Source organism: Halichondria panicea, chromosome 9 (genome assembly GCF_963675165.1).
Source record: "Halichondria panicea chromosome 9, odHalPani1.1, whole genome shotgun sequence".
Taxonomy (NCBI): Eukaryota; Metazoa; Porifera; class Demospongiae; order Suberitida; family Halichondriidae; genus Halichondria; species Halichondria panicea.
The window spans coordinates 5539412-5560761 of NC_087385.1; the positions used below are offsets into that span (position 1 = coordinate 5539412).

A 21350-nucleotide genomic window follows, 5' to 3' on the forward strand; every position below is an offset into this window, starting at 1 on the left:
ATCTTCCTACACATGTATCAAGATCCAAGGCTTAAACTGAAAACCCCCTCCGGATGATACTCAGTGTGTCACAGTCAAAGTAAACATTGAGTTAGACATGCTTATAGAACCGTTAATGTAACAACATGGGATCTGTATAATGAGTGTGTCTATCTCTCTAATACACGCTAAACTTGTTTATCCATCCACCCACAACATACACTTCAACATATGCCTGCCTACACTACACAGCTAGCTAAGGGTGGGGCAGGTTAGATAATCTAATGAGAAACATAGCCCGAGATATGTAATAAACACAACACATGAGCAATTGAGGGGGTGTTATGTAATAGATAACATGACAAACAAACTCTTGAGCTTTGACTTATGACACAGACTCAACAGAGAAAGCACAGAAATTACTTCATTGGGTAACAAATTACCCCACACAATGACACACTATTACATACGTATGTACATAATTATGACACTGTGTCTGAGCAGCTGTAATATTTATGGTCAAGTACGCATTGGAAACATAAACATAGTAGTAGGATCGCAGACTATACACAGTGAACCATACCTGAAAGCTCCCGTGCTGCATGATAGAGCCCTCTTTTAATACTTCCATCTGTGTGTGTGAGTGTGAGTGTGTGTGTGTGCGTGTGTGTGTGTGTGCGTGCGTGTGTGTGTGTGTGTCACAATGTCAAGCTTATTGTGAAAGTCTGATAGCAGCGAGAGTTGTCAAAACCCTATAGTGTATATAGTCTACACCGCACAGCCCACCTATCACACGCACCATCACCCACCCATCTAGAGTTGTTTGTAGAATCAACACGATTGTTGTTCATAACACAATGCATAGTTTTTTACAATGGGGAAAAACTGTCAAAATTCACTAGTGACAGAGTGATAATGTACTGTTCATTTACAATGTACAGCAGAGAGTCAGAAGACAGGGAAAATTAAATTGCATCCCACTGTGCCAAGCTGACATTCGTGGTTTTCGGTACATGCACATTTGACCACATAATCCCCATGCAACCTTGCTTTCAAGTTACTTACAGTATATACCTCAACAAATGTTACCCTTCCCATCAACGCCAATCTACCAACGAAACCAAAAGCTCAATATAATAATATTATGTAAATTCACACACTCTATATATGACAAGGTGATTTGAAAGGTTTTCTATTGCACAGAAACCAGTGGGCGGTGAGAAGGTCACGTTAAACCTGCAAATTACACCTATGGATTACACCTTATGGAGAGGACTAATCACTATCCATCCAGCCCTCCCCCTAAGATATATTGCCTGTGGGGTGAGGGGGCATCAAATGCTCTAACGCCCACTCAACACACATGAGAGTGATCGTGAAACTTGATATACGTGTGTAACAGTGCACTTAACAGGTGCATCTAATCTTACAAGTGAGTAAACAACATTCCGCTAAGTATCTTTACTTAAGCTTTACAGCTACCGCTATATTATTATATACCGCGCACTACAGCGCACTACCATAAAAAGCTTCAGGGTAAAATTAAAACCACCAAAGTGAGGTCACGAGTTACCATACAACGTACGTGTCTTTTCGAAGCATCTTTGGCTTCCATAACTTGTTCCCTACCATAGAAGCTACGACTGAATTGACCAAGGCAATCTATTAAACTTTAAACACTCTATTAATATGGAAAAGCCAACAATTGACATCGGCTTTTTATAGCCTTTCGAGCTGCAACCTTGTACTTAACCACTTGGGGACTTGCCTCTAAAAGCAGATCCGAGTATATTAATGCATGGACAAGCATTGTACCCTTATAGGATAATCTCTCCCGATTCTCACCTTGACTCCAGCAATTCTCTTGCTGTGATCTGCACTGATACTGATCTTTCTTTCCCTGCTCTTCCTCCTCTTTCTTACACCACCCTCTTTCCCACTAGCAGGCTCCTTAGGGTCGGCTACTGCAGCAGTTCCTGCATCTTGCTCTGCTGGTTTCGTGTCGAACAGCTCATCCTCGCTCACTTGGTCAAGAATGTCCTCACTGGAGTCAGACACTATCAAAGAGTCCATGCTACTGTTGTTAGACTGGTCCGGGGGCACTGGGCTCAGACTGTGTATAGAATCACTCATGTTTGATGCTGGCAAATAGCTGATACCGCTAGTGTCTTTTGTATAATAAGTTTATGAGATGATCGCGAATTAATATACTGTTATTTGCAATAATGCGTGGGTAGGGCTCCTCAAGTAAAGATCGACAATGACAAAAATGACAAATTAATGGAATTTAGATAGACATCATAAATGAACTCATAATACAAATGCTCACATACTATAAGCAGCTATTGTAAAAGTTCATAGGAGGTTGAACTCTTCAAGAACTCTTGCTTGCTCGTCAGTCTACAAGTACACACACATAATAAAAATAATAATGTTAATGTTCACTATCATGTATTGAAAACAAGCGAAACAAGCTATGCCAGTCCCATTTCTTCTAACAAAGTCTGAGAACTCTTAGGATTTTCTGTTTCCTGAAGTTGGAACATAACGTATTGATTTAGAAGAAAGGGATTGACATATAGTACACATACACACACCGAAAATGAAACAACAATCGTTTTATAATAGAAGTGTGATGCTGACTACAGCGTAGCACTATGATACAAGGTGGTTGGTAAAATTCCATAATCTAAGGGCACACAGGGGGTAGTTTCCTGTCTGTCACTGGTCAACCCATGAAAGGAACCACTTCCTCTACGAGACAGACAGAGGTCACCTAAACAATTATAATACCTCCTGCAGCAGGTCCTGTGCTGTGATTGCTCTAATGATGTTCTTTTTGCTGGACTCCTGGATCTCACCACCTACCAGTAGCTCATCCAGCATGAAATATGCCTACAGGTGGTCATGTGTGTGATGAGTATGTGTGTGTATGTGGGTGGGTGTTCAATGGAACTATTCAGGTATTCATATTATTTAGCTATTTAGAGCTTTTTAAAGGTATATACAGTCGTTTATTTGCAAGAAGTGTATCAGCTCTGGTTGTCAGTGCAGTGTGTACAGGGTGAATCACCTACCTTCTCAAAGTTGAAGATAATGTCTAGTTCACAAACCTGTTGACAGTGGGTGAGTATGTCAAATTACTTTCTTTGCACAATGTATCACTTACACTGCCAAAGTACTTGTCCAGAAGCTCCACATATCTGTGCAGTATCTCCAGCACAATCAACTCATTGTCATCAGCGTCAATGGCACAGCAAAAGTAGAGGCTGGCATACCTGAAAAAATACAAAACGTAGCTGACCTGAGTTTATACAATTGTCATTATACGTGCAATTTCCACATACACTAGGATGAATAGGTAGGCATATTTATTCTAAATAAGGCGACAATAATTACGTTTTGGACTTTGTAAGAATGCGATAATTAATTTTATGTGCGAAATGTCCAAATGTCGCAAACAGTGGAACCTCTATATAACGGACACCATTGGGGAACAAGGTTTTGGCCGTTACAGAGAGGTGTCCGTTGTTGAGAAGTTTGCCCATATATATGCTTCATGAGCCAATTCCTGCTTCTAGCGAATCTTGGGACTCTACTAAATGCTTCTCTAGGTCTTACAAGCTTTGAAAAGACTGAGCAGCTAGATCGTGCAAAAATGCACATCCTAGCAATCATTTTCTGCTGATCCAGTATGTGGCTGGCCGTTAAGGTGGATATTTTCTATTAAAAAGCAGTTCAGGGAGCAGAAAGGTGGTCGTTATACGGAATAGCGAGGTGGCCGTTCTTGGGGTTGTCTTCTATGGCAAGTACACGTGGCTGCAATCCGGGGACCTTAGCTTTTAGGCGCTATATACCCGATGGTCATTATTCAGGGGTGGTTGTTTCCACTGTATTTAGAGGACCGCCCTAATAAAATACGGTATATGAATATTAAATTGAGTGTGTACATATGAAGGGTGGATACGTATCAGTGTTAAGTCAGCACCGCACCTCTTGTACACTATCTTCTGATCCTTGTATTCTAGGATGTTACACATCTTAGACTTCCTGGCGAGGATGGTTGAGACGAGCTCTCGCTGTATCTTTTTCTTTTCTCTCACTTGAAAGGCCTGGTACCACTTTTGTAGCCTGACCTTCCCCTGGCGACTGAACAGTAGCACGTATTGAATCTACAGTTGGAGGGTACTATTAATCCAGCAGCCTGGATTTAATACAATTGGAACTCACCATCTTCTTTTTAGCCTTCTCTGTGTTTATTATTATAGTCTACGTCATACGTTCGGTGCGGCTTATTTTCAAGACGAAAGAACTAATGATTGTTGATTCATTGCTGCAGTGCAGTACATGTAATGACATTGTGTACGTATATAAACAAAGAATAGTTCATTAAAAACTCTCTCTTGTTAGTTTTAAGAAGGGCAACAGTTGCATTTTGTCTCTGCAGTAACGGTGACTTCCACGCCGAGAGCATTCCTGATCACCTCAAGACGCTTTGTGTTTTGTCCGTTGCCAGAGAACGGAGCAAAGAAGCAGCAGCAGTTGCAGAGGAAGCTGAGTGGACACCATGCTGGAATCAGGCCAGAGGAGAAGGACACACTCTCAGCTCTGGTCATCCCTGCAGGGCAAAGCAGAAGACACTGTCAAATTATAAATTACTAATACATAAAGTTTAGCACGGAACTGAACAAGGAGGGAGGCTGCATTTATTAAAATTATGAAAACTTATAGCTTCTCTGTGTGTGTGAACCATCATCACCTGGCTCATCTCCAGTGTAGAAGCGGACCTCGACTACATCCAGCCAGTTGCAGCCTTGAGTGAATTGGAAGATCTCAACGTAACCTCTGGACTTGTCCACCTGCCAGCAATAATCCATATATGGCTGAGTTATTACTGATATTCATAAACAGATTAATTAAAATAAACAAATGCCTGACACACCTTGTATACAATGCACACAGATGGATCCATTAGTGTCGTACGGTACCTTATGCACTTCCATCAGCTCAGCCTTATCGTAATCCTCCACACCATCAACCAGCTTATCCAGTGCCTGGGCAGGATCCATCTTGATGAGCCATGTCTCTCTGGCCATGTGCAAGTTGCGTAGTCCTGGCACCCACATCGCGGGTCTAAGGCAGGCTTGACAAGGAGCCTGGGCCCTGGCTATCTGACACACGGGACGAACCACTCTGTTGGAGGCAGCCTTCGGCTCCTCTATTGTCAACCTAGTACGATAAACAAAACAGTTGTTATAATATTGGGTAGCTATGGTAATTGTAAGCTAATACAATGGCTACAAATGACATTATAGCCATTGTCAATGTCATGATTGTCTATATTACAATCTATACCTTTCTGCACGAGACATTTCCTCAGTTTCACAAGCTCCAGGGGATGCAAAACAATGCAAAAGCAGCTACAGTGCAGTACAGGCTCCAGAGTAAAGCCAAGCATGCAAGGGAGGTGATCACTTCCAGGTTTCTTTAGTGTGGGCCACCACGCCCATCTTGCAATCAAGGAACTGAGATACTGGAGCTAGCTAGCTAGCTATATTATACTGTACCGGTGGCTAGCTGAGCTAAAAGAATCAACTAGATATGGCAGAAGTTGGTGCACTGCCTGAAGAGAAGCAGAGCCTTATGGCCGGAGAAGAGAAACCAGTGGAAAAGAAAAAGAAAGATGATGGAACTAGGCAAGTATCACACTAGCTAGTAATAATATTATTTCATAATCTAGTAGTAGGAGCTACCTTTGGTGACTGTTAATGGAGGTTGGCTGGTCTTGAATAGCTTGTTCTCCATTGCCTGAGGCTGGTTGTAATGTGACCTCAGTGATTGAGTCTTGTGGTCGGGTTTGATCTTCTGTAGCTGTACTCATCGTATTAATATAGCACTGTCAACTACTAGTCTCTTGATAGCTTGAGTACTTGACTGACTGTAGTGTTGTCTGTGTGGCCCTACCCTTACATAGAGATGTTGGTTTGGCGAGTATTGCTAGATATGACCATACTTCCTTTGAAGGGGGCTTGAAGGGCTTCCACTGCTTCAGTACGACTGTAAACACTGAGCTCATGTACGTACGTACGTATATAGCCGGAGCCAGTATTGAGATGGTGTATTGTAGATTGTGTAATACCGTTAGGAAATGCATTACCGGTTACTATTGCATATGATTATGTAGAAGAAGTGATATTAATTAACCTGCCAATGTACTCATTGTAACTGTGATTGCATGCCAATAGTATGGAATGTGTTTGGTGCCTTTTGATGTGGCCTTGGGGGTCTTAACACCGTGTTAATAATGAACGATTTAATTGTTATTTTAAAGTTTCATTGCATTCAGGGAAAACATACCTTCTGAACTTTAAACTCATTGTTAAATATCGAGCTTCTACAAAGATACCCATTGTAATACCTTGTTGACCTTTGAGAATCTGGACACACTCAGGTTTCACGTTTACACACTGTTACACGATTAGGAACTATAGATATTATATATACACCTATCATTTGTAAACTGATCCAGTCGGCTTGACAATCGTGTAATTGTGTACGAGCTTTATGCCATCTATTATGCTATAGATACCGTAGAGATACTATTACATGCACGTTTAGTGTGTCCTAGCTCCATTGGCGCTTAACTGGTGTGGATTCATACATCACTTTGCATGCCACCAATCGGCAGATCTTAGCCAGGAAAAATTATCCCACACACATTTACCGGTTATTATTATAACTACAACCTTTTACAGTTCTTTTAATTCCTCCAATCCAGAGTCTTTAAGAAGTCATCTCCAAATGGAAAGGTATAGCTAGCTAGCTCTAGCTATGCTCTTTAACCGACACATGAGATGCAATTTTATTCAATGCTGCAGATTACTGTTTATGTTGGTCGGAGAGATTTTGTTGATCACATGACGACTGTGGATCCTGTTGGTAAATCACATGACTTTACACTCATCCTATTGTGTTATATTATACGTGTATCACCTTCTAGATGGTGTTGTTCTCATTGATCCGGACTACTTCACCAAAGATGGAAAGAAAGATCGAAAAGGTCAGTAGATGTGTTGACTTGTTAAGCTTACGAATTGTTAATGATGCTTGATGGTGAATGTTCGGGGTGCGTGAAATTTTGAAAACATGCGTGGAGACCTAATCACAATGTGTTCCTGACCACACCCCTCTCCTGTGCAGTGTTTGCTCAGGTGGTAGCCGGGTTTAGGTATGGGAGGGATGACCTCGATGTACTCGGTCTTAACTTCAGGAGAGATCTAATTGATGTAAGTCAATTTCCATAATTATAGAGCTGCTGAAATACGTATGGGTAAATGAATCTCAGTGTTATACTAAGCACAAAATTCCCATTAATCAATAAATTAGCACCAGAGTGTATTCACAAAATGTGCTAAAGGATCGTGTGAAACTGAGAGCTACCATAGCAAAATCATCTTATGATAATGGACATTCATTACATAACTCCCTCCCCTCAGGAGCGTATTCAGGTGTACCCTCCCCCTGAGACGAATGAGCCACAGCTGGTCACACTGCTACAAGTCAGACTACTCAAGAAACTGGGAAGAAATGCTTACCCGTTCACATTTAGTGTAAGTGCAATGGCAGCACAGTGCCTTAATTGGTAAAGGTCAATGCTAACTAAACTATCCCCTTTGCAGCTCAAGCCTGGTCTTCCTTCTTCAGTCACTCTTCAGCCAGCTCAAGGAGATGTTGAAAAGGTATTTGTTTTGCATAGATTTTCCGTATACACGTACAGGTAGTTGCCAAAAGAGTAGTGAATGAAGACAAAACATTAAATTTGTCAACTATCGGAGCCGGCTTGTTATAGTCTTATCACAGCTGGCCAGTTGGTCTAGTGGCATGATTCTCGCTTAGGGTGCGAGAGGTCCCGGGTTCGACTCCCGGACTGGCCCTCTTTTTTTTACTTGTTTTATACTTGCGCTAAAATTTTACTTGTTTAACCTCATATTTTCCCATTCCAGCCTTGTGGAGTAGATTTTGTTCTCCGATGCTATGTAGCCAAATCTGAAGAGAACAAAATGGAAAAGAGAAATTCTGTACGGTTAGCAATCAAGAAAATCACACATGCTCCAGCCGACAAAACAGAAAGGGTAAGTGTGAATATACCATAGTTTTTCTTTCCGTAAATTTGATTGGATTTTCTTTTTTCCTATATAGCCCACAATTGACGTAACCAAGGAGTTTATGCTGAGCTCTCATCCTCTCATTGTGGAGGCCAATCTCGACAAAGGCGTAAGTCATTTTGCCCAGTGACTGCAGGGTTCCTTCAGGGGGAAATGCGAGTACTAAAGTTATGCAATTTAAATTCAAAAATGGTACCCCCTCCTAAAAGTTTAGGTTTTAAGTCCCCTCTTGGAAATATCCTGAGATATCCCCTGAACTGGTTGTTATAGTTATGTTGAATACTCTTACAGACGTATCATCATGGTGAAACCATCAAAGTAAATGTGGCCATTGCAAACAGATCCAGCAAGACCATCAAGAAGGTCAAAGTACAAGGTAGGTAAAGATGATGATAATTATGCAACTCCACATTAAACTTCATCCTGACATGTACACACACACACACACACACACACACACACACACACACACACACACACACACACACACACATTCTAGTTCGTCAGTTTGCAGCAATTTGTATGTTTGCTCAGACAGAGTACAAGTGTGCAGTAGCTCATATTGAATCAGAGTGAGTTGTTACACAGCTTTCAGAAAAACCCAAAATCAGTGTAATTGGACAAGCCAAACTCAATGGCTGTTTAAAATCACACTTCCCCCACCCCTACAGTGAAGGGTTCCCAGTGCATACGGGAGGCTCACTGCAGAGGAGCTACGACATCACCCCATTGCTCAAGGATAACAGGGTGAGTATACAATATCTGTAGCGATACTGATCGACTGTGTACACAACTACAAGTATTGTACTGGAGTATTGTGTTATCCAGGACAAGAGAGGGTTGGCTTTGGATGGTCAAATAAAGCACGAAGATACTTGCTTAGCCTCGTCTACATTGTAAGTAAACTTAACTCCCCCCCACCCACACACACATTTTTTACAACTGAACATACTCTCCATCAACACCCCCCCCCCCACACACACACACACAGCATTCCTGAGGATCCTTCACTGGATCCACGAGAAGTGCGAGAGAGAATGGGAATTGTCGTCCATTATACTGTCAAAGTTCGCTGTGTAGTCTCATTTGGAGGGTAAATAAACTCTTCCATTGCACATTTTAAACTAAGCTCTCAGATATATACAATGCGTGCTAACAAAGTCTTTATGTACAATTCCTCATAAGCTCACAAATGTACATAAATTCTTAATAATGGTCATGGAACTGTACACCCTTACACAGAGACCTGACACTGGAGCTACCGTTCACTCTCACACACCCCAAGCCGAGGCCAGTCATCTCTCAGATGATCACCTTCCCTCAGTATCCGGCCACACCCACTACACCTACGGCTGACGAGATAGAAGAGGGTGGGGTCAAGGGTGAGCAGACAGCAGGAGCTTTACCTCCTCTGCTCACGAGACCAAGCCTCGCATCAGTACACGATGCTATTGATCACAACCTCATCAACTTTGACACGTAAGATCACCTCTACTCTGTATACAGTAGACTATACCACTCATGCACTTAATGGTAGATAATGATATAATTACACCTTAGCCACACATGCATATATAGCAATGCATGCACAATGTGAACAATTCAACAATAATTAGCCCAACCAATGACAGACTTTGTGTACTCTTTAGCTACTGCATAAGCTGCAGGTATATCATATACCGTGTAACTAGTACCTTATACTACTGCATAAGCTGCAGGTATATCATATACCGTATAACTAGTACCTTATACTACTGCATAAGCTGCAGGTATATCATATACCGTATAACTAGTACCTTATACTACTGTACAGTGTTTTTCTATATACCATACGTATCTCTGTGTATCGACTACTTAATTATCACTCGATATGCACGCACTCATTCACATGCAGGGAGGAAGTTGCTGAAGATGGGGACAATGATTTTGTGTTTGAAGAGTTTGTTCGGTTACGAGTGGCCGGAGTAGAGGAAGGAAATAACGAAACAGAAGCATAAAAACACTACTCCGTTCATTATTATACTCCAACTAAACCAGCCGTGTGTATTTTCAATACATGACCGTCATATATTTTTGTATAACTATACATGTATAGATCTAGCTGTAAACTTAATGAGATAATAATTGGTCTTGCTATTAAATTTACCATCATTAATGAGTTAATTAAACAGGATTAAAACGAAATTCTCTCACGAATTATCATAATTATGTCAGTTGCTTCTGAACCTAGAGGCTACTTGCTCCAGTCTGGTCATGAACAGGTTCTCTTCCTCTGTTGTGGACTGAGTCCAAGCCATCGTCAAGTGCTGAGCAACCGCTTGACGGTCTGAACATAATTATAGAAAATGACCATTGTGAATGATAAACCAGTACTACACAGTACTAATAGTACGCAATACACTATTATTACACTAGTACTGGATTAATTAACTAAAGGTGTTGTAAGTACTATCAAGAGTGCATATACAATTCCTATAGCAACTCGTACACAATATAAGTATATCATGATCAATGTACCTTGGTAGAACGCTCCATTAGTCATCCCCTTGGCGATACACAGCCAGACGATGGTGTCGGCCCCTTGTGCTGGAGTCCGTAGTCTACTCTCTAGTCTTGCATGAAAGTCTGGCATTGACTGTTGCACAGCTGCAGTACACAGATGAGGTAACATACTTATAATATTGATATGGACACTGTGTAGGTACTTAGGGAAGAAAGGGAGAGATTGGAGGATATTGGAAAGGGGGGATAGTGGGAAGGGGATATTGGTACCTGGTGTATCAGCCCATCCCGGGTGCATGGTATAGAACTTGACTTTTTCATTTGACTCTGCCCATTTCCTGGTCATCACCACTTGCTGCCGCTGCATGCACACACACACACACACACACACACACACACACACACACACACACACACACACAAGCACTCAATAGCAGAAGAGGGGGGGGGGGGAGTGAACTAGTTACCTTGTTCTGGGCGTAGACCATGTCCCCAGAGAATGAGCAACGCTCAAACTGAAAGTTCTCAGAGTCGAGTTTCATCAAATACATACCTCCAGATGAGACGGTGACCTGTGGAGGGAGGGCTTGGTTAGAGACGGTACTGGTACAGCTGTCATCAGTGACCTACCACTTTGGGGTCAGAGCTCTTCTCCAGGGCAGGCAGTAGCTCAGTAGATAGCAAATAGGTTCCTAGAAGTGTCAAGAATACTGAATTATATATGGCAATGTACACATTCTAAATAGTCACACTAGGGAAATCAAAGTGGATACAAGAAACAACCACTCTGTAAAGCAAGTAATTAATAATCAGGAAGGGATTTTTGGGGATGCACACACCTAGTGTATTGGTGGCAAAGTTTCTCTCTAGTCCATCTTCAGTCAGCTCTCTCTGATTCACCATGGTACCAGCATTGTTCACCTGCAAATTTAGCAAGTTTACACAGAGGCGTCTCGAATGTACACCTCACCAACACATCCAGTTGCTGGTCAGACTTGACAAAGTCGTCGGCAAATTTTATCACATCTCGCGGCTTTGAGATGTCCAACAAGTGCAGTTGTACTTTCTGAGCAAATAAACGTCCGAATATTCACTCTCATAGCTACTTGATAACATGCACAAAAACATACGTACAACATATAGAAAATTTCCTTGTACGCACATCATTCCCTGTCTGTGATACGATGTCTTGTTTGGCCTCTTCCCCACGGGTAGAGTTCCTGCATACAATGTGCACCGTGGCCCCTTTACCGGCCAGAGACAGAGCTGTGCTCCTACCGATCCCACTATTGGCTCCGGTAATCATGTACGAGAGCCTGTATACAAATTTATCAATTATAAACACAATACGCTACATATACATTGCATATTGGTACATTATCATAAAAACAAGATCACTCCTCACCCCGATATGTCTCCATCTAGATCTGATGTTTGGAAATTTCGTGCAGCTTTCTGAAAACCATTCCTGCATGAATACAGACCTTATCATTCATAGGCTAGGAGTTTAGCAAGACAGGGTACTTGGTACTGGTAGGGTTATCTACCTTGTAAATTCACTCAACCCTTTGAAAAAGAACACTGACTTTCGGTACAAGCTACTGTTGGTCGCCATGTGACAGGCTAAGATAATGGTAGCACAGAAGACTAGGACTTTTACTACAACATGCATAAATTTTCTTCACAATCGTTTTGTGCTGATACGTATTTAATTTACTCTCATCATGGATACGGACATGCTTGATTGCATAAACATTACATAACAGCTAACTGCTAACAATGAATAACAGGCTCTGGGCTCAGTACAGTACTGAATATAACTACAGTGTATATACTAGCTAAATGTTTGATTCTAGATCTGTTCGCAACATAATTATTATATCTACATTGTCTCCATGAGCACAGTAAACAGGTCTTTGGTGGCTCTTTTCTTGGCTGGCTTGTTGGCGTAATCCAGTAGAGCATTGCACAGCTGACCAGTTGTGGTTCTCTTGGACATCAGACACTCCGTCACCATGGCCAACTGTAGGGGGTGAGTATATGTTACCTGGTGAATACATTAACACTGACATTAAAATAGTCTACAAACACAACATTTCATGCGAATACAACACATGCCCCAGGCTCTTAATTACCATCACATCCTTAAGTGTTCTACACAAACACATTAAATTGGCTCGAAGAATTAAACACACATGTACACTATAACCACACTCACCTCTTTCAGCTCCTGATTGTTGAAGGTGTAGTAGATCATCTGAGGTCTGTCACACATTGAAGCCACGACCCATTGAAGCATACACTTGACCTGTCGATCACCCTTGAATGCACCACACCCCCAGTTGCCGGTAGCAATGGGACGAAGTAGTGCCGTCTTGAGCTTCTGCTGAAAGCTGGCCTCCTCTCCTGAGCTCTGCGATAATACCTCCGCTTGCTCTAGCTTACTTAGGTAAGAATCGATGGTGCTTTCACTAGTTGGAATTATCATATTAAAAGCATCATAGCCGTCATCGACCTGACTTAGTCGCAGACGTTTAGGCCTCTCTCCACACACGCTCAAAATGGCATCGCTCATGAGAATCTTGGTGAAGATGTGCATATAGTCATCGGGGTCTGACACAAGACCAAGAGCTATACGATCAAGGTCTGTTGGGGAAACTGGCCGAGAGCTTTCATCTCGTGTGGATGCTGTGGACCAGGCATAGCCCATGCTGTGACGAGAGGAACTGGGAGTGAGAAGCCGAGGGTTGAGCTGACCAGAAAATGAGGGGGTATCGATGTCAGAGTGTTCACTTAGTTCGGAAAAGGATCCTCTTTTGGACATTCGAGCAGCAACAATGGCCAGCTCTTGTTTTGAGAAGAGCAGTCGGCTCTTGAGAAGTTTCCTTGCCATGTTTGGAGCTTCTTGCTCAGATAACGATGATGGCTGCTCGTCCGTAAGCAGCAGTGTTTTTGGTGGAGCAACTTTAGAGCTTTCTTTCAAGCTATCCAAAATCGATTGAGTGACTTTCTCTGCTACTTGTTCTGCGCCTTCTTTGGTCACTTGAGGGGGGACAATATTCAGCTCCATGCTCTGACTGGTGTACTGGGCAATTGAGAGCCCATCTCTAATCAGATTTTCAGCAAGTTCGTCAGTAAATTCGTGGACTGTGATCGACTGTCCAGTTAGACTGGAGGAGCGAGAACTTTTAGGGCTTTCATTAACTCCAGAGGAACCTCGTCTCTCGACTTGAATAAAGATAGTGGGATTATTGGAAACGCTTCCAGGAGCTGGCTGAGAGAAAGCACTGGCTACAATGTCACTAGCCATTTGATCAGAGAATAAATCCAGTGACTCGTTCGTCATTTCACCAGAAGTTTTTGTGGAGGAGGGTTCAGGAGAGACAGTTGGTTCCAACGAAGAGTACACGTCAGCAATGATGGACCTCGCAATCTCCTCGGCTTTAGCATCATCGAGTGTAAATTTTTTCGTCTCAGACTCCATAGAGGATTTCAAAATGGCAGAGGATAGAGAAAACGTAAGATCATCAATGCCAGCTGGCTGCTTGACAGGGTCTGGGGTATTTTTCTTGGAGGTAGTCGAAGAACGAACGTTATCAAACAGAGAGCTTGCCACTGTGGATGCAAATCTATCAACAGGACTGTCTTGGTCTTCGGATATTGTTACACCATTTGGCTGCGGTTTCGACTGAACATCACTGAAGAGAGAGGTAACCAGAGAGGAAGCATAATCGCTAACAGTTCGCCTGTCTTCCGTTTCTTTTGTCTTTTTCTTTGTTGCCTCGTGGACACCAATATTTATGATGCCATCTGCATAGTTGGCAAACAGATTGGATTCGCTGAGCTCTTTGATGGGAGAGAGGGGAGGGGGCCCTGGGTACTCAACCAGAGAAGGCTTGAGCTGAGAAGAGGAGTTCAAGTTACCCAGAGGAGGATCGGATGACCAGGTTGAGGATTGATGGTGGTTGGGATAGTACTCGGCTATAAAGGCCATGGAAGGTCCCTGACTACGTAGTGCAATGAGTTCCGTTGATATGTCTCCTCGATCTTGTACGCACATAAAGCCAGCGTACGCCTTGTTCAACTCGCGAAGGATCATCTCATGCTCGAATTGTTTCTCGGGTGATTTTCCAAATGGGTAGGCATCAATGGCGACAGTGCTGGTCAAGATGTTTCCAAATACATCTCTCTGCAAAAAAACAAGGGCAACATTAAAAAATGTGCATTAAATAAACTTAATCAGCCCATGCTTGAAGGGGATTCCCCTATGCAAATATATGCAAACACTGCACACCTACGTACATGTAATGTGTACACTAAACACAGCTAGTACGCATGCAGCTACTGAGACTGGTAAGGAGAGAGCTTACCTCGGCAATGTCTTCATGCTCTCCGGCAAACTCGAAGGTGTCTCCGTAGCCTGTACACTTTGAGAACTGCTCAGCACCCTGTGAAAGCAATAGACACATCAGCTACAATGACAGGACACAGAGGACTAAGTCATACGATGATTTAATTGTGACTGTGCTACAAGAATGGTTCAAAAACAGGCCCATTTCGGGAAAATCATCCAAGCTATAAAATTATATAGTCCATTCCATTCCTTTGCGAATCGAACGTTTCAATACTAAATAGGCATTTCAAAAGGGTACAAAATGCATAATTATTTTAGTACATAATTAAGTTATGAGCATTCAAAGTAGCTAATACAAAAGGGCTCATGATTTTTTTTCGAATATTTTGATCCAAAAACAATTACTGATAATTAGATATAATTAGATCTAACATAATATTGGCACTCTTTCTTACAGTGATGATAATGGCTTCATTGTCTTCCATATGGTCCATGATGAGCCGAGAGATTAGGAGCTCCGGGAACAAGCAGAACTTGATCTCCTCCTGCACGCACCCTCCACGCAACACACCACCACCGATCTTCTTGTTGGCAAAGTCCACCTGTAGCAGTCAACAAGGTGCTTATTACAGAGCCAATACTGCACAAATACTCCCGTTTCCAGATGGCTCTAATGGATGAACATTTGTTCATACCTAGCCGTACTTGTCAAGGTAGGTACAAGCACAGCGACAAGTGCATGGACTCAATCAAGGTAGTGTACAGCATTCCCCAAGGGCTAAAGCAAACCACAACACCCCCACAAAGCCCACACAATATCCTGCTTAATCGGAAACAACCAAAAGACAATGAGCCCAGCGTATGTCCCAGAACTGGAGGGTAAGGTGGTCAGGGAAAGACATGAACAATTACCTGGAGAGTGTGTGAACCTGATGATTCGATAGTGTGTGTCTCGTCCACCGTTAGGTTACATAAGGGCTTCTGGCTGGCCGTCCAATCAGATAGCGTCAGCTGGTCCTCCCTCTCAATCACCTGTACGTGTACGTGTAATATTGAAACGAGTGTAGAGTCTAAATACACAGTGTTTATAAAATAGGTATTTGTTATGTAAACGAGTATACACACTTTCAAGTCAGTGGGTAGTCAATTGGTGGACCTTAACCTTGGTACCCACCCTACACAAACAAACACACACACCTGTCTCCTGATTGTTATCATTCCCGCTAGATCGGCTTTGTTTTCAGCCGCCTTCTGAAAGTATGCAAGAATACACTTGAGTTTGCCTGCCCTTGAGCTCAGTCTCTTCCCTTCACTGCAAGTACATACAGAGATACTTATACACACAGAGTGGCAGCGTTAAGCATGCTTATACACGCAGAGTGGCAGCGTTAAGCTTCAAAAATACAAAATGCAAAGCTTCATAGAGGAACTTAGCTCTAAGAGAAACATTGACACGTACTTATTGATCTTATTGATATATAATTATAATTATGATGACAGTTTCATTTCACTCACTTTTTGAAGGCTGGAAACATTTGACTGAAGCTGAAGGTCTCCATATGTTTGTAGCCACTCTCGGGGAAGGTGCAGAGGAAGGCATTAGCAATGAGACAAAGCACCAGCTTGCGTCCCAGTACAAGAGAAGCAGCTGTGAATGTGTGCATTAAAAATACATAGCATACTGTGAATGTAGCTATAGCAATTATATATATCTAGTTGACTCAAAGTCACCGTACCCACGATATAACTATATCCAGTCTCTCGATTGCAAACAGTAGTAATTTGTTAACGCTCACGGTGGTAATTTGTGACAAAGACTACTGTACAGCATTGTTGACACCAAAGTCTTGACCTCTAGACCTCAAACATTTACCCAACTACATGTACGTAGGTACCTTCTTGTTGGATGATGAACGGGATTCCACAATCTGGTACCAGGTCGTCCAGTTTTGAGGCCATCTGAGCAATGAATGGCAGTGTCTCACGCATATAGATATCTCTCTCACTGCTCGTGCAGTAGTCCTTGAGGAACACAACCAGACCACTGAGCTGCTCAAGTCTCTTGGATAGAACTGTGGGTTCTGAGTCTTGACGAGTGTGAGAAGCGATCAGAAGGTCCAGATCCTTGACACTTCTTATACTGGATAGCAGTAGAAACAATCGCTTGTCCTCCCACCATTCTTCAACCTCACAAGGCAACAGAACACGAGCCATGATGATAAGCAACAACTTTTTACTCTTGGGCTTGTAAGGATTGGTAAGAATCATTACAGTCCTAGCCAACAAACAGGGAACTCCACGTGGCTGCTTTAGTGGAACCTGAGGCCAGGAGAGAAGAGAAGCTATGGCCTTGAACATGCCTCCAGATGAATGGAGAAGCTTCAGGTAAGGTTGTATGCCTAGCTAGTAGTAGTGAGTATACTCCAATACTGCAGCCATAAGAGGCGAAGGCAGCTGATTAACAAAGAGAGGAGGAGAAGGAAGAGAGTGACAGAGGCATTGCAGAGAGAACAAAGTTTGTTAATTTACTAGCTCCTGTACAGTTGTATCATTACCCAGTTGTATATTTGTCGTACATTAGAACAAGCTGTTCTCGAACAAGACCCTGATTATCTGTAAGTTCTGCCCTTCAAATTATTTATTTTTAAAATGTAACCAAATAGTAATAGTATCTTGTCCCATTTCAGTGAGGAGTTGTGTGCTGAGGAGAGGAAGGTAGCAGAGGGTGAGCGACAGAGGGCTCTGCAGGAGGAGCAATGGCGGGAGACAGAGAGGGTGGCACAGGAAGAGTTCCGGAGAAAGAGGGAGGCCCAAGAGAAGGTCCTCAGAGAGAGAGAGGAAAGAGAGGTGCAGTGTTACACGTGTTAGTAGCGTTGTTCCATTATGCCATACTGCTTAAAAACGATTCAGTCAGATTATGATAGCAGAGTTGTATGCAATACGTGCACACCTACATGTATGTACCGTGTAGCGGGTATATTTCGAGGGTATAAACTTTCGCGGAATGACTGTTAGAAAGTTTCACGGATTTAATTTTCGCGGAATAGCAGCCCTTGGGCAGTATGCATGCATACATGCAATATTAAATTCATGTTCGTGGTACATGCTTAATCAGCGAAAATCACGAACATTTATACCCTCGAAATATACCCGCTATACGGTATGCTATAACACATAATATATTCATTAGCTGTTCCCATGCAGCGTTTGATTCGTGAGGAGTGGGAGTCACTGCAGAGTAGGGAGAGAGATGAGGAGGAACGACAAGAGAGGGCACGGAGAGACAAAGAGGTGACCATCCCCTTCATTCTGACCAATATCCTCATCATATTCACTGACTGCTAATGTTAACTAAAATAGTAGTTGCTTATTACAAGGACTGTGGTTACTTGTCTTGACCATCTTCTCACTCGTTTGGCCAGGAGAGATTGCAGGAGGCGCTCAAGACAGGGGAAACCCCCTTACACCAGGTACCTACACTGTACATGATTATCCTTCTGTAAACCATATTGTGCAAAATGCTTATTATTATGCCTCGGTGTGCATGCGCAAGCGAGGTATACAGTAGTGTGTGTGTGTGTGTGTAGACTGCTACAGCTGCTCAAGGATCAATGAAGCGCAAGTAAGAGTTTCTATAGGCTTCTAGTCATGTTTTCTTGGATTTTTATTCGTGGATTTGCAAAATAATGATTCGTTCTCGAGTTATGCCTAGTTTTGCTTACTTGGAATGCCATTGCAGCCTTTTTGAAAGAGCACGTAGCCAAACTTGTTTACCAAGTGTTGCTACTCTACTTAGTAGTTAGCTCTGCACTAGAACGCTAGTTATTGGTAGCTGCAAGAGTGAGAAGAGAGCTGCAAGGCTCTGCTGATGGCAGCCATTAATTTTACTTGAACTTTGGCATCGATCGTTTTTAACAACAATCATGGTCGATCATTACCCACTCTTTGAGTTTACATGCAGCATGCAGCATGCAAATTAAAAAATGTTCGTCATGTGTATAAAATTAAGCTATTAGTAGCTTTATGTTATGTAGCTTTGGTATCTCCACCGAGGCATCAGCACCTGCGGTGCTTTCATTGTTTACTGTTTGATATAGAATATTACAAGGTTTTATGTAACGGGTTTAGATTTGAATAGAAGTATATATAAGCCCTTTCAAGTGGTTTACAAGATATCCACATGTCTATGTAAATTTAAATTTGAAACCCTTTAGACATCGTGGGCGTCCCCTCGCTGGACACCTGAATCTTCTACTCCACCGTCATCCCCACCCACACAAGCCACACCATCACCACGACCTTCACAAAATCCTAACTACGGCACAGAGCAGGACCCTCAGTACTGTTCGTTTTATCTCAAGACAGGTGCTTGTCGTTTCAAGGAGAGGTGCTCCAGACAGCACCCTCGTCCCTCCTCTAGCACGACTCTGATGCTACCTGGGATGTATACTAGTCTGGGCTTTATGGAGCAGCTGGTAGACGACAAGGACCAGGACACAGGCCTAGAGGTACGTACGTGTGTGAGTGTAGGACACAGGCCTAGAGGTACGTACGTGTGTGAGTGTAGGACACAGGCCTAGAGGTACGTACGTGTGTGAGTGTAGGACACAGGGCTAGAGGTACGTACGTGTGTGAGTGTAGGACACAGGCCTAGAGGTACATACGTGTGTGAGTGTAGGACACAGGCCTAGAGGTACATACGTGTGTGAGTGTAGGACACAGGCCTAGAGGTACGTACGTGTGTGAGTATGCGAAGAAAGTATCTTCAAAGTTACGTGTGCTATTCACCCCTCATTTTTATGTGTCATACATATTAATTATTGTGAATTCAGCTGTGTGTTTTACTAGGCTACTGAACATGTGTTTGGCTTATAACCTCTTGCTGCCCTCTATACAGTATGATGAAGGGGAGCTCTATGAGCAGTTCATCGTGTTCTACAACGATGTGCTTCCTGAGTTCAGAATGGCTGGAAAAGTCGTTCAGTTTAAGGTAAGTATAAAATTCATCTATACCAGCATAATAAACAATAACTGCAGGTGTCTTGCAACTATGAGCCACATCTTAGAGGGAATGTGTATGTACAGTTTTCAACGTAAGTTCACTCTTTCTACTTCATGTAATTTAATTTCTCCATTATGTTCTGTAGTGAGGAGGAGTGTAGTAAAGCCTTTCAGCTGTTCAACGGGAGGTGGTATGCTCAGAGACAGCTGTCCTGCGAATACTGCCCTGTGCAGAAGTGGAGAAGTGCTATTTGTGGTAAGTTAATATTGAATTGCTTCAATTAGCTAACTTTTGTAACCACCATTTCATTTGATTGCCGCTGTAGGTTTGTTCAATATGAAGAAATGTTTCAAGGGGAAGCACTGCAATTTTCTACATGTGTTTAAGAATCCTGACCGAGACTTCTACCGAGCTGACAGGGACCTCCCCCTCACATCCCCACCATCCTCACACTCTCACAGGAGGCACTCCTCACACACGCCCTCACACTCATCTCCCTACACACCCAGACAGTTAGTCGTCATAACTATAGTCACAGTAACACCTGTAGGAGAATAATATACAACCTGTATGCGTGTATTTTGCATGCAAATCAACTGCTTACATCAACTTTAGATTTCAATCCTTTGTCTAATTGATACTACAGGTCCAGCAGACAAGATGTCAGTAGAAGCAGTTCGCGATCCCATTGGTCTAGGAGCAGGAAGTCTTCCTCGGACTCACCTCCCACGGAGAGAAGACATTCCCAGCACTCGAGACCACCTCCCTCTCGACTTAGACGGTCTCGCTCTAGAAGTAGTGAGAGGAGCTATTACAGACGATACCCTTCTTCAGAGAGGCACTCAACAAGGAGGCGACGGTCTAGATCTAGCAGTGGTGACAAAAGCAGTGGTGACTCGGACAGCACGCACAGACGCTCACAGCATTTGAAACGCCATCACAAATCCAAGAAAAAGAAGAAGAAAAGTTGTTCTAAGATGGCTAGCCTGTCAAGGTCAACAGAGGCGTCTCCATCAAGAGAGAGTTCCCGTCATAAAAAGAAACATAGACGAAAGCGACGCCACAGTAATGACTCTGTTGAAGATAACCAATCACTCATTGACATTCCAGGGAATGAGGAAATCAAAGAATCAAATGCTCCTCCTCCACTAATTGATGATGTGACCACACCTAGTGCCCTTGTTGAACTATCGACCACCCCTTCACTGTGCAAGACTGTTGTGGGCGTGGCAGAGCAGCCCGGAGATGATTCCACTAATCAAAGTGTGACTCGTGATTATGAAGATAAAACTGAAACTGAGACTGTTTCTTCTAATGACGCCAAGATAGAAGTTTGATTTAATTAATT

At 42.8% G+C, this 21350-nt stretch overlaps 7 protein-coding genes and 1 non-coding gene across 10 annotated transcripts in view; 3 read left to right on the plus strand and 5 right to left on the minus strand.

Moving 5' to 3' along the window:
* The window catches only part of LOC135341536 (diacylglycerol kinase eta-like), a 10556-nt gene extending 8332 nt beyond the window's left edge, over positions 1-2224 (minus strand). Inside the window, exons 1-2 of the mRNA XM_064538117.1 lie at positions 1825-2224; positions 563-610 (exon numbers count right to left, since the gene is read on the minus strand). Coding sequence (XP_064394187.1) covers positions 563-610; positions 1825-2112 — 336 coding nt within the window. The 5' untranslated portion in view covers positions 2113-2224. The remainder of the gene's footprint in view (positions 1-562; positions 611-1824) is intronic.
* Positions 2225-2235: 11 nt separating this feature from the next.
* Positions 2236-4348, minus strand: LOC135341563 (AP-1 complex subunit sigma-2-like). Of its 2 annotated transcripts, none has more exons than XM_064538149.1 (6): positions 4210-4348; positions 3973-4151; positions 3149-3257; positions 3057-3092; positions 2773-2874; positions 2236-2379 (listed from the first exon to the last, which is right to left on the minus strand). In XM_064538149.1, exons 1-6 carry the CDS (start codon positions 4210-4212, stop codon positions 2335-2337), a joined length of 474 nt encoding a protein of 157 aa, XP_064394219.1. In that variant the 5' UTR covers positions 4213-4348; the 3' UTR covers positions 2236-2334. The 2 variants fall into 2 exon arrangements, with proteins under 2 accessions (XP_064394219.1, XP_064394218.1); XM_064538148.1 differs by having other exon boundaries at positions 2236-2510.
* Positions 4293-5987, minus strand: LOC135341559 (uncharacterized). 2 transcript variants are annotated; one of them, XM_064538144.1, is made up of 4 exons: positions 5733-5987; positions 4968-5208; positions 4739-4838; positions 4293-4597 (listed from the first exon to the last, which is right to left on the minus strand). In XM_064538144.1, exons 1-4 carry the CDS (start codon positions 5858-5860, stop codon positions 4392-4394), a joined length of 675 nt encoding a protein of 224 aa, XP_064394214.1. In that variant the 5' UTR covers positions 5861-5987; the 3' UTR covers positions 4293-4391. The 2 variants fall into 2 exon arrangements, with proteins under 2 accessions (XP_064394214.1, XP_064394215.1); XM_064538145.1 differs by lacking the exon at positions 5733-5987 and adding an exon at positions 5335-5475.
* Positions 5533-10328, plus strand: LOC135341547 (arrestin red cell-like). The gene is made up of 16 exons (XM_064538132.1): positions 5533-5675; positions 6758-6788; positions 6858-6918; positions 6980-7039; positions 7180-7265; positions 7476-7589; positions 7659-7718; positions 7983-8111; positions 8179-8253; positions 8436-8520; positions 8644-8716; positions 8816-8891; positions 8973-9040; positions 9136-9237; positions 9387-9623; positions 10039-10328. The coding sequence occupies exons 1-16, from the start codon at positions 5581-5583 to the stop codon at positions 10139-10141; spliced, it is 1455 nt and encodes a 484-aa protein (XP_064394202.1). The 5' UTR covers positions 5533-5580; the 3' UTR covers positions 10142-10328.
* Positions 7842-7913, plus strand: Trnap-agg (transfer RNA proline (anticodon AGG)). The gene has a single exon. It is a non-coding gene; the product is annotated as a tRNA-Pro (tRNA).
* LOC135341554 (dehydrogenase/reductase SDR family member 12-like) lies at positions 10263-12502 on the minus strand. Its single transcript, XM_064538138.1, has 10 exons — positions 12194-12502; positions 12052-12114; positions 11809-11962; positions 11617-11712; positions 11486-11567; positions 11277-11338; positions 11114-11218; positions 10917-11007; positions 10662-10790; positions 10263-10470 (listed from the first exon to the last, which is right to left on the minus strand). The coding sequence occupies exons 1-10, from the start codon at positions 12316-12318 to the stop codon at positions 10355-10357; spliced, it is 1023 nt and encodes a 340-aa protein (XP_064394208.1). The 5' UTR covers positions 12319-12502; the 3' UTR covers positions 10263-10354.
* Positions 12369-17373, minus strand: LOC135341537 (uncharacterized). Its single transcript, XM_064538118.1, has 8 exons — positions 16896-17373; positions 16516-16648; positions 16198-16312; positions 15913-16032; positions 15456-15602; positions 15017-15094; positions 12865-14835; positions 12369-12669 (listed from the first exon to the last, which is right to left on the minus strand). The coding sequence occupies exons 1-8, from the start codon at positions 17356-17358 to the stop codon at positions 12529-12531; spliced, it is 3168 nt and encodes a 1055-aa protein (XP_064394188.1). The 5' UTR covers positions 17359-17373; the 3' UTR covers positions 12369-12528.
* On the plus strand, positions 17254-21339 carry LOC135341544 (U2 small nuclear ribonucleoprotein auxiliary factor 35 kDa subunit-related protein 2-like). Its single transcript, XM_064538127.1, has 12 exons — positions 17254-17385; positions 17436-17515; positions 17582-17615; positions 17688-17847; positions 18205-18291; positions 18423-18470; positions 19215-19508; positions 19898-19990; positions 20038-20093; positions 20148-20257; positions 20328-20514; positions 20649-21339. The coding sequence occupies exons 1-12, from the start codon at positions 17345-17347 to the stop codon at positions 21337-21339; spliced, it is 1881 nt and encodes a 626-aa protein (XP_064394197.1). The 5' UTR covers positions 17254-17344.
* The last annotated feature ends 11 nt before the right edge of the window (positions 21340-21350 follow it).